At 35.4% G+C, this 12541-nt stretch overlaps 1 protein-coding gene across 1 annotated transcript in view; it reads right to left on the minus strand.

Annotated features, from left to right (window-relative positions):
• Positions 1 to 257: 257 nt before the first annotated feature.
• Positions 258 to 12541, minus strand: part of NLK (nemo like kinase) — a 177263-nt gene continuing 164979 nt past the window's right edge. Inside the window, exons 8-11 of the mRNA XM_058283815.2 lie at positions 10845 to 10931; positions 4380 to 4578; positions 3399 to 3492; positions 258 to 1214 (exon numbers count right to left, since the gene is read on the minus strand). Coding sequence (XP_058139798.1) covers positions 1160 to 1214; positions 3399 to 3492; positions 4380 to 4578; positions 10845 to 10931 — 435 coding nt within the window. The 3' untranslated portion in view covers positions 258 to 1159. The remainder of the gene's footprint in view (positions 1215 to 3398; positions 3493 to 4379; positions 4579 to 10844; positions 10932 to 12541) is intronic.

Here is a 12541-nt window from a genome sequence, read left to right on the forward strand (position 1 = left end):
CATCATTAGCATGTGGAGGTAAACAAGCCAAGTTGTATAACTCCAGGAGGTAGAGGCCTTCAATTTGTATTCATATATACATATACACAGAATTCAGTGTTCCAACAGAAAAAAGAATTTGTCAAAAAGTAATAAGTTATTTACTACTGTGACATTTCAAGACTCCCACAGCTTTGTCTAAGGACACAAACACATTTGACATAATTCCCTATGTGCCTTTATCTTTAAAATTTTTTTAAATTTGTTTTTGTCTTAAATTTTTTTTTTTTTTTTTTTTTTTTTACTGTCCAGTGCAGGAAAAGTCTCACAATTTCACAGACCTAAAATGTGCAAGCTAGTTCTCTCTCTATACAGCAATGTTGGGATTCTTTTGAAATTAGCCCAGAAATGAATTATTTACACACATGAAAGATGCATGCTTGGGGGTTCTTTTATGTAAGAAAGAGCAGAAAAACTTCTAATAAAAATAGATTAAATATATATATATATATTTATACTGGGTAAGGAAAACAATAGTTTAGTCTCTTCTAGTCACAAACTCATTCTCTCTACCCACAACATGTGATTTTAGACAGCACACATCACCATCACTGTTCTAATGAGAAGCTAATTATAGGGCTTGATCATTAAGTGGCATGCCCCTCCCCCCTCCCCCCAGGTGCAGCCACGATCAGCTCACGTGGCTCCATGATTGGTCGCAGGCAAGGTCTAGATTCCTTAGTTTTAGAAAACCCCAAATCTTCAGGAATGGCTCAAATATAAAAATGTATGACTGTCCTTTTGTGTGTGTGTGTGTGTGTGAACAATCTCACTTTATTTAAAAACAAAAAACAAAAAACAAAAACCCCAAATTCCCAAATTTGGTTCAATTCTCTCTTGTTCTGAGGTGAGCCATAACAGCTGCACTAAATTCATAAAACATGTGTAAAACATGTGCAACTCTGGGTAAAATATTTTTCTTCTAAAAGCACAACCACTTTACAAGATTAAAAGTCTAGTAACATTTCTAAATATTATTCATATCATACAAGTAGTGGTTGTTAATTTAAAACTTCATTAGTAAAATTACAGTACAAGCATGATTAACCTCCAGAATTGCAAATCCCAGACTCCAGTGGAAAGCTACATTACATCTTCAGTAGTACATTATCTTCCACCATCACTCCCATACCAGTGGAGATGGGGGCATCTCAGATGGCTGAGCAACAGTGGAACTAGAAGAAAACGGAGAGATGGTGAAATTAAATGTGATGCCATATCAAAAAGAAAAAAAAACAAAAACAAAAAATAAATGTAATGTCACAATGAGCAAAATGTCAATTCACTACTGCCTGTCTTCCTCTCTTCCTTTAAAAAAGATTGTTAAGTCCACTTCTGGATTTTTGTTTCTTTTAACTTCTTTAAAGACAAATTTGTTCCAAATTGTTAGTTTAAGGCTTTGTATCTATAGTGAGGCGATATGGTATAATGGCTAATACATGGGGCTTGAAAACCATGTCATTTACTAGTTGATGACACAAAGCAAGTTCCTTAATTTTTCTAAGCCTAATTTTCCTCATTTGAAAAGGGATAATGCTGCCTAACTCATAGGCACTACACTCATATTGTGTTGAATAAAGGAGATAATGTATGTAAAGTGTTTTGCATAGTGCCTACTAGAGAATATAAAGTAAATGGTAGCTACTATAAATGTCTGCTATCAATCATGAAAATAACCTTAAGGTGTGCAGAATTATCCATTTAAAAGTAGCTTATCAAAATAGTGACTTTAAGTGGGGACCCATTTTGAATGAGCCTCATAGGCATTCTTCTATCAAGTATTAACTGAGTAGTATACATAGGCATTTAGCATTTATTAGCTACAGATCTGTATTATAAGTCATTTCCTGTCTGCACAATGTTGCTAACTAGGTTATAAACTTGAAGGGGAAGGTGTAAGTACTTTCCTTCCCCAGGGCCCAGTATAATGAATGACTTGCCCCTGAGAGGTACTAAAACACGTTTGTCTGGGTCATTGACTCTGAGGGGAAAATATCAAAACAAAACAATTTAAAACCACAAGGAAGTAAAAATGCAACTCAGTCCCTTGTTTCTACGGAAAAAATATATGAAAGAAACAAAAGTCACCAATTATAATTCTACACAAAAATTCTTGTCAAGGATAATAAAAAGGAAAGTGAGGGGACAGGAAAAGAGGGGAAAGAAAGAACAGGAGAAAGGCAGGCAGGGGAGAAAGGGGGAAGAGTGTGGCAGTTACCAAAGTACTGCCTCTCAGATATAAATCTATCCTCCTTTGCTCAGCTTTGTGAGCCTGGAGCCAGACTCTGCACTGTACGTTTCTCCTTTGCTACCTGAGTTGATGTTAGTCTTTGTCAACAGAGGGTGCCTGAAGGGCACTCACTGTCAGGCTACAGTATCAAGAAGCAGCCTTCCTTCCTGGTTCTACTGAGCCTCTTTCGCTGTGGAAGTTCCCGTAATGGTCCTTCTTCAAGGACTAGCTTGTTAACCTGTCTTCTCTGGCAACTTTCTCTGCAACCCACCAGTTCAGAGAATCTCACCAGTTATGAAAAGCTTTTTCACCATTGCTCTGGCTGTGTGTTCTTGTGGCAGCCATGCCCTCTCCCAAGAGGTCTGAATCTTCGCTTTGAGTGGGGTACCTCTTTTGTGATCTTAATTTCTTCTTTGTTCACTTTCCCTCCAGCTTGGAAGACGATACTTTCTGCATTTGCTAATTCAGGACCCTACAAAATCCTTTGACCTCTTTTAGTAGTTAGCTCTCTTCCAAGTTAATTCCTGTTATTAAATTTTCTCTGTCCATACTACTGGTATGGTTTCTTTCTCATGACTGGTTAGGGAAAAGGAGATTGACACAAGGGGTTAGGGAAAAAGAGATCAAGAGAAGGAAAGGACAAAGAAAGAAGGGAACGAGGCTTGCTAGTTCCAAAATAGGTTCACTGCTCTTTAACCAATGAACCTGTTGACTTTTCTAAATAGACCAGACCAGCATCCATCTCTTTAAATTAAAGAAAAAAATCTTGCTTGCAATTATTATTAAAGGGGGTAAGGAAAATAGTGGGAACAAAGATGACCATCTCTAACTCCAAAATAGGTTGCTGCTCTAATCTTGCTGTAGTAGGATCCCCATGTACATGACCAGGCAGCACAATGGTAATCTGAAAAAAAAAAATTTACCAAAGCAACAACTCGCACCAGTGTAAAAACTAATGATTTTTAAAATATTTTTTAACTAAAGTCAAAGTTCATAATGGAAACTTTCAGATGGACCTTTTATCTATGCTATCTAATATAAATAAAAACAGAAATTTGCTGAATAACAAGATCACAATGGCATTCTTTTAATTCTACCAAGAATGTTAGAATTTCATACATATAGTTACCTAATAAAGCTCTTAAAAGCAGCAGACTGAGGGTTGATGCAGAGAGGTACTCTGTTTCCTTTCTGCTGTTCCAAAATGAATTGGTGAATAATTTCTGTGGAGGAAACAGAATATAATCCATGCCGATTTGTAGGCCTGGAGCAATGGAGTCTAGCTAACCCTTGAACATTTCCTACTGGCTTAATTAAATAAAAAACACACTATCAGGCAGTACACAGCTGAACTTTCCTGAAACTAATATGATAGTTGCTGCCAAACAGAGGAAAAAATGCAAAGATGGCATTGGAAACCCCATCACTGGGAAGAGGAAATGGTCTATAAATTTGAGAGAGACTTCTAAGGGTTGGCATTATGGGCGAACACTGCTAAACTGCTGATAATTAAGCCTTTTTGAAAATAATGTCAAAAAAAAACCAAACAAAACATCTTAGTTGGTATGGGTATAGTTTTGGGTTAGATAGTTTGAGGACCACATCTCACCTAAAATGCCCTGTAACAGATAATAAAATCATTCAGAATTTTAGCTGTCAGTACTTTCATACTCAGCTCAATGAGATGTGTGGGAAATTTTACATGAGTAAAATATCAGAAATCCTCTTCTCTTGTCATTACCCAAGGAATGATACTTTTTAGTGGATTTTTATCCTTTTAAAAACTGTGTATATTATATAAAAAGGAACTCCAACATGTTTCATTCAATGAAATCATGAGTAAATATATATTAAATGTAGTTTGAGTCATATTTAATAAGTCAGCTTTGAAAACAAGAATGAAACATTCTTCTACCTGACCTTCCCCTGGATGTAATTTTAAATATGAATTTTTGATAACATATATATACTCTGGATAAACAGCTATATGCAACACTGTAAAATAAAAATCTGGAGCTTTGGTCACTATCCAGATCTTAATTCTACATGGCCAGAAACTGAAAATGCTACTCATCATCCTGCCTGGACAAAAGTTAATAAAGATACTCACCTTTAACCTGTCGAACAGAACTGAGGTTCTTCTCAAAAGTGTCATCAAATTTGGGATTGGTGACAGGCTCAAAGTCACTGGTATAAACTCTTCCAGTAGAGGTGGAAAAGCAACATTTACACATACATGTGTGATATCGTAGTCGCCCTTCATCTAGGTAGGGGTGGGCTAAGGCATCCTTAGCAGATATTCTTTTGGACTGAAATCAAATTTAGAGACCAGCACATCAACACTATAGAAAAACATGAGTCCACAAAGGATTTTTCACATGGCACAGTAACTGCTTTACACAGCTTACTTATACTTAGTCATCTACCACATAAAACACTTAGATATGTCTTTCCATAAAAATTCTGAAAATTTCCTACATTGAAATATATAGAGATCCAAAAATGACAAATATGATGATCTCTAAAAATGTAATGCTTTGGGGATAAGTTTTAAACAGTCTATATTTTCTAAATATGTCCCAGCATTTAGAAGAGATGTGCTCATGGCGACAATTTTAAAAAGCTGTTTGAAACTTATACTTTTAGAATACCAAATACATCAGGGCAAAAGCATGTCTAAAATCTGCCATTCATTGTGATGTAGCTCAGTCTGAATATCACAGTCTAGTCTATGCCTGTGGTTTCCTGGCACTGTAGATCAGAATACTTAATACACTGGTTTCAGGTTTATGCAAACCATTATCTTTTTTTTAAGTTATTACTCCGTTAAAAAAAATTGTCCCTCCTTTTAGCTCAGTGGATATATAAGTACTACTAAGAGAAGTGGATTTAAAGGGTTTAAGGATGTACTCAGAAGAGTAGAAGAAAAACTGACACCTTGTCCTACTTCCAGTATCATCAAGTGCACAAGAAAATGAAAAACAAAACAAAACCCCCACAATTCTCTGCATTCTTCAATAAATAAGAAATAACTGGGTCATCTTGACTGGTTCTGGTCCTAAAATAATAAAATTATATTCCCCATAAATCTAGATTCCCTAAAAACTATTTTATCTCTGATTTTTGCTATGCAGGCATGACATCATCTTTCAGGATATAATAATCACTAAAGAAAGCTGCTTTTATTCCATCATCATGAACAGATGAAAGTACACTCGACAACCTTGTTTTTTTTTCCTTTCAACACCTGTTTTATGTGGGTATTTTTGTTGTTGCTATTTAATTTTTATTAGAGAAGTTGTGGGTTTGCAAAAAAAATCATGCATAAAATACAACGTTTCCCTATACTACCCTATTATTAACCCCTAGCATTGGTGAGATAGGTCTATTACAGTTGATGAGAGCATATTTTTATAATTGTACTATATTAACTGGAGTCCATGGTTTAACTTAGGGCTCACTGTGTTACACAGTTCCATGGATTTAAAAAAATTTTTATTCTAGTAAAATACATACAACCTAAAATTTCCACTTTTAACCATATTCAAATATATAACTCAATGCTATTATGTTCACAATGTTGTACTATCATCACCACTATCCATTACCAAAACTTTTTCATTCCAAATAGAAACTTTATAACTTTTAAGCATTAACTCCTTATTTCCTATGCCCACCCTCATTCCCTAGTAACCTATATTTGTAGATTCAACAATCTGAGTATGCTTATTCTAATTATTTTTATATCAGTGAGATCACATAATATTTGTCCTTTTGAGACTGGTTTATTTCACTCAACGTATCTTTATGGTTATTCATGCTGCGTATATTAAAACTTTATTCCTTTTTATGGCAGAATAAAATTCAATTTCATGGATGTAACATTTTGTTTATCCATTCACCAGTTGGTGGACGCTTGAATTGCTTCCATCTTTTGGCAATTGTGAATTGCCAAAATTCGCTCTATGAACATCAGTATGCAAATATCTCTTCAAGTCCCTGCTTTCAATTCTTTTCAGTATATACTTAGAAGTGGGACTGCTTCCTCAGGAAGCATATATACCTAGAAAGTGGGATTAGCTTCCTGAGGAACTGCCAAACTGTCTTCCACGGTGGCCACACCATTTTATATCCCCACCAGCAATGAATGAGTGTTCCTATTTCTTTGTACCCTAACACTTGCAGCTTTTTCTTTAATAAGAGCCATTCCAGTGAGTGTGAAATGGTATCTCACTGTAGGTTTTTGGTTGTTTTTTTTTTTTAAAGGAGGTACTGGGGATTGAACTCAGGACCTCGGACATGGCAAGCAGGCACTCAACCACTGAGCTACACCTGCACCTCATCATTGTGGTTTTGATTTGCATTTCCCAAATGGCTAATGATATTGAGCATCTTTTCATGTGCTTTTTGGCCACTTGTATATTTTCTTCAGAGAAATGTTGATATTCAAGTCTTTGGCCCATCTTTTAATTGGGCTGTTTTTATGTTGTTATTGAGTGGAAGGATTTCTTTATATAGTCTGGATATTGAAACTTTATTTGATATATCGTTTCCAAATGTTTTCTCCCATTGTACAGGCTGTCATTTTACTTTCATGATAAAGCCCTCTGATGCACACAAGTTCTTAATTTTGATGGGTTCCAGTTATCTATTTTTTATTTTGTTGATTGTACTTTGGGTATAATGTCTAAGAAACCAGTGCCTAACATAAGATGCTTCCCTATATTTTCTTCTAAGAGTTTGCTAGTTCTTGCTCATATATTTAAGTCTTGGATCTATTTTGAGTTGGTTTTTGCATATGGTATGAGGTACTGGTCTTCTTACATTCTTTTGCATATGGAAATCCCGTTTTCCCAGTACCATTTGTAGAAAGACTATGCTTTTCCAATTGAGTGGTCATTATCCCTGTATTAGTCAGCCAAAAGGGTACTGATGCAAAGTACTAGTTATCTGTTGGTTTTTATAAAGGGTATTTTTGGGGGTAAAAGTTTACAGTTACAAGGCCCTAAAGATTCCAACTCAAGTTTGGTTTCTCACCAAAGTTAGTTGCCACGTGTTGAAGCAAGATGGCGGGTGGTCTCTGCCTGGTCTCTCCTTCCTTCTTCTTCTTAAGGTTCCACAGGCCCAATTTCTTGAGATCTCAGCTACAGGCTGGTGTAGGGCTTGTCTCTCTTCCTGGGGCCACAGGATCAAAGTTCTCTCCTTTGGCATCTATGGAGATCTTTCTCTTTTCTTGTGTATTTTCTTCTGTGAACGTCTGTTTATACAGCCACCAAGGGGGCGGGGACGCAATCCAGAGTTATGCCCGAATGGTGTGGCTGAATCAAAGTCATAATCAACATAATTTAATCAAAGATATCTCAGCTGAATCTAATACAATCAAAGGGTATCACACCTAGAGGAACAGATCAGTTTACAAACATAGTCTCTCTTTTTGGTATTCATAAATAATCATAAACTGCCACAGCCTCTATTGTAAAAAAAAAAAAATCACTTGGCCACACATGAAGGTTAACTTCTGAATACTCAATTAGATTTCATTGGTCTATATGCCTGTCCTTAATGTCAGTACCATGCTGTTTTGATTATTGTGCCTTTGTAATGAGTTTTAAGGTCAGGAAGCGTGAATCTTCCAACTTAATTCCTATTTTTCAAGATGGCTTTGGCTATTTGGAGCCCCTTACTCTTTCATATACACTTGATGATTGGTTTTTCCATTTCTGCAAAGAAGGTTGTTGCAATTTTGAATATATTGCCTTAAATCTGTAAATCATTTTAGGTAGGCAGAATTGACATTTTAAGAATATGTAGTCTTCAAATCTATGGACATGGATGTTCTTATTTAGGTCTTCTTTGATTTCTTTCAGCAATGTGTTATAGCTTTCTGTGTACAAGTCCTTTATAGCTTCAAGCTAGATTCTTTTGCTATTGTAAATGGATTTTTAAAAATTTCTTCTTCAGATTGTTCATTATTGTATATAGAAACACTACTAATTTCTGCACATTGATCTTGTACCCTGCCATTTTAACAAATTAATTTATTAGCTCTAGGAGCGTTTCTTGTGGATTTTTCAGAGTTTTCTATGTATAGAAACATGTCATCTACAAATAGGGAAAGTTTAACTTCTTTCCAATTTGGATGCCCCCCCCTTTCTTTTCTCTCTTAATTGTTCTATAAAACTTCCAGTTGGAAACAGTGGTGATAGCGGGCATCCTTGTCTTGTTTCTGATCTTAGAGAGAAAGCTTTTAGTCTTTCATCATTAAGTATGATGTTAGCTGTGGGTTTTCATATATGCCCTTTATCACATTGAAGAAGTTTCCTTCTGTTCCTAGTTTTCTGAGTATTTTTATCAAGAAAGGTGCTGGATTTTGTCAAATGCCTTTTTTTTGTGTCAATTGAGATGAAAATGTATTGCTGTTGTTTTTTCCCCCCACTTCATTTTGTTAGTGTGGTATAGAATTGATTTTCTTATGTTGAACTGCCCTTGCATATCTGAGCTAAATCCCACTTGATCATAGTGTATAATTCTTTTAATGTGCTGTTAGATTTGGTTTGTTAGTATTTTGTTGAGGATTTTTGCTTATATATTCATAAGTGACATTGGGCTACACATTTATTGTGGTATCTTTATCTGGCTTTGGTATTAGGATGATGTTACTCTCCTAGAATGAGACAGGAGTTTTCTCTTCTCTTCAATTTTTTGGAGTTTGAACAGGATTGGTGTTAATTCTTCATGGATGGTTTGATAGTATTCCCCTGTGAATCATTCTGGTCCTGGGTTTTTCTTTGTTGGGAGGTTTTTGATTACTAATTTAATGTCTTTTTAAGTTTCTTGAGATCTTCCAATTCTTCTTGAGTCAGAATAGATCGTGTGTTTCTAGGAACTAGTCCATTTCATGTGGTCCTCTGATTTGTTGGTGTACAGTTGTTCAAAATATTCTTTTATCAGGATTTTTTTTTTTTTTTGAGGTACAGGGGGCTGGGGATTAAACCCAGGACTACATATGTGGGAAGGTGGCACTCAACCACTGAGCCACATTGACTCCCCTGAGTTGATTTTTTTTGTTGTTTGCTTGTTGTTTGTTTTTTTAGGAGGCACTGGGAACTAAACCCAGGATTTCCTGTATGGGAAGCTGGTACTCAACTGCTTGAGTCACATCTGCTCCCATCTTATAGTTCTTTATTAAACAAACAAAAAAGAATAAAAGACTGAAAGAGAAAACAAACAAAAAGAATAAAATAAGTCTTTTTATTTATTTTAGTGGGGTCATAAATATAATGTTCTCCCTTCCATTTTTCATAAACCTGGATCCTCTCCAAAAACATTTTTGTTGCTAATCTTTGTTGTGCTGATGCTTGAAGATAATCATGACCTATGTGGACCGATAACCATGTGAGAAAGTTTTCCTGTTATGAACACACCAACTTAAACTTAATTTGGTAAGTTTACATTTTTTTTTCCTCTTTAAAAGCCTTTTGTGTTTTGTATTTAGTGAGCTAGCCCTTCTCAAGTCTGACAGTTTTGACTCTTGTCAAGTAAAATTTTCTTCTTTGCTAAATGTTTCTATATTTTAGTATTATTTTAACAAGCTACTGGCACAGACTTGAAAAATAAATATTCTTTGGGTGAATGAATAAATGAAGAACTGAATTTATGATGAAATTTGTAGTACATCCCAAAAGAGTCAACTCCAGAAATGGCATTTGGAAAAGCTACCTTCTCCACAGCCCAAAGATCGAATATTTCCTTATGCAATAAAATAAACATTTTTTTTTCCAAATAAGCTTACGTATTTTTCCCTCCTATTTTAACATGTTGTCAAACTCCTTTTATGAATAGCGAGATAAATAAGAAGAGTGGTACAGTTCCTTATCTCTCTTTACCTAGATTCTTATGTGTTAAACACCAAACTTCTGTTGTGATGAGTGAGCATGCTACACATGTAACTGGGCACTGAGAATAATTTTTTGAAACGTCATTATTTACGATGCCTGTCTATTCAAAACTATAGGATGGTTGTCTTACATGTTTTTTTTTTTTTTCATCTTTTTTTAAATTAGAGAAGCTGTAGGATTACAGAAAAATGAAGCATAGAATACAGAGTTCCCATAAACCACCCTTTTACTAGTACCTTGTATTACTGTGGTACTTTTGTTACAACTCAATTACATATTTTACCCATTGATTATTTAGGAGGATATTGTTCAGCCTCCACACATTTGTGATTTTACCTCTTTCCCATCTATTACTGACTTCCAATTTCATTCCATTATGATCTGAGAAGGTGCTTTGTATAATTTCAAATTTTTTATATTTATTGAGACCTGCCCCGTGATTTAACATGTGATCTACCCTGGAGAAAGATCCACGAGCACTTGAGAATAATGTATAACTTGCCGGATGTGGGTGCAACGTTCTGTATATGTTTGTTATGTCTAGCTTGTTTATCATATTATTCAAGTTCTCTGTTTCCTTGTTGATCTTCTGCATAGATGTTCCATCTAATCATGTGTTGTTACAACTCAATTACATTTTTAATTCATTTTCAAAATTAAAAAATAACACTACTTACTGGATCAAAGACCAACATCCTGCAAAGGAGATGAACAGCTTCATGTGTAGCCTGGCTGGACAGGGTATAAAGTACAGGAAGAGATGGCTATGGGAAAAAAAAAAGAATGTCAAATATTTAAGTCAATCTTTGTGTAAGTAGATATGCAATATGGCCAATTTATGACAAGATAAAGTACTCAGCTGAAAAGATGGATGTGTACATATGTAAAAATTCCCTCATTAACAAGTCTTCAAAAGCAGTAACTGTCATTGACTTCTTCCACTAACATTTTATATAGCAATGTAGTTCAGTGTAAAGGTTAGGAAAAAATGAAAATTATTCCCATAAATATGGTGTTCTTGTTAGCCTTACATCTTAAATGCCTTGGGCAAGAAGGGAAGACCAAACATGCCTAGTTAGGGGAGAAAAGAGATTTAAAATTGTGGCCATGTGAAAAATAAGCATGTGAACTACGCCATATGGCAACATTACCATAAAGTTGCTAAAATATCAGGCCTAAAGGAGCTCACAACTATAGGACACTTAGAAATTTACAGAATTTTCTAAGAAAGTATGCCACTATTTTTGCTGGTTCCACCTGAATTGCCTTTAGCACTGGTTTCTCAGTAATTGTCCTTCGTAAGAGAGGCAGGCATTTCCATATGGCCATATCTAACTCCCTTGCACTGAGGAAGGAAGATGGCTTTGAGGACCTCAGACCTTACAAAGCTTCTGTTTCACTGCTTGGAGGGTCAGGGGACAGAGCAGGTGGATTGCATCACTGCTGTGTCTCTCTCGCAACTATACTCTTTAACATAGGAAAAGGAGGAGCAAGGAAGGTGACAAAAGATGTTTGGACACCTTTCTTTTAATGGCTTTGGTAGTAAGGTTGATTCACCAAGCTTGGAAAGTTCTAAATGTATAGTCAAATGATTTCTGGTTTGATTTTCACGACATTTTGAAAAAGAGAAATGAATCCCTAAACTGGGTAAGTGGTTTTCCCAATGGTTTTTAGAACTGGTTTCTATCTATAACGCACCAGACTACTTTGGTGGGTCAAACCTATGAAAAATTGGCTCAAATAAAGTAAAGAAAATGACCTAACTTAAAGAGCAATAACCTTCACTACGCTGTGAAAAGTGAAGAGTTTTAAGAGCCACATACATTTTATCTAAATCTAATCCATTCCTATTAGTTCTAAATATTTCATTTGTCCTTAGCTTCCTTAGGGATTCCTTATAAAACTTTGAACTTTTAGAAAATAATCTCAGAGGAGAGAACCAATTTAATAGTTCTCTGGGACTTCCTGTTTGGTATTATGCACTGCTTTGTTATGATTATACTACAACTAGGTTTGTAGGGAAAACCCACAAGAAGAGTTTTCAAAGCATGTGACCATGGTGAGATAATTTTTACCTAGTCCTAATCTCTTCTGCAGACAATGTTCATTATATCATTTTAAAGTCAGGCATTTACATTTGTTACTACATCAGTGTGGTCTATAAATGGGAGAAAAGTGTGGTGTGTGTGTGAGAAAAGGGAGAGGGAGAGAGACTGATTCACACTTGGGAGAATTTGTTTGAATAAATACTGTTATATTATTAATTTTGAGGTAAAGTGGAAGCAATCCTTACTTCGAAACTCATGTTTTTTGTGGGGACCCTGTCCTGTATTTTCTAGGTTGTCAGTCTAAGAAAATTCAAAACATCACAGAA

This window comes from Dasypus novemcinctus, chromosome 21, assembly GCF_030445035.2.
Source record: "Dasypus novemcinctus isolate mDasNov1 chromosome 21, mDasNov1.1.hap2, whole genome shotgun sequence".
NCBI classification, from domain to species: Eukaryota; Metazoa; Chordata; class Mammalia; order Cingulata; family Dasypodidae; genus Dasypus; species Dasypus novemcinctus.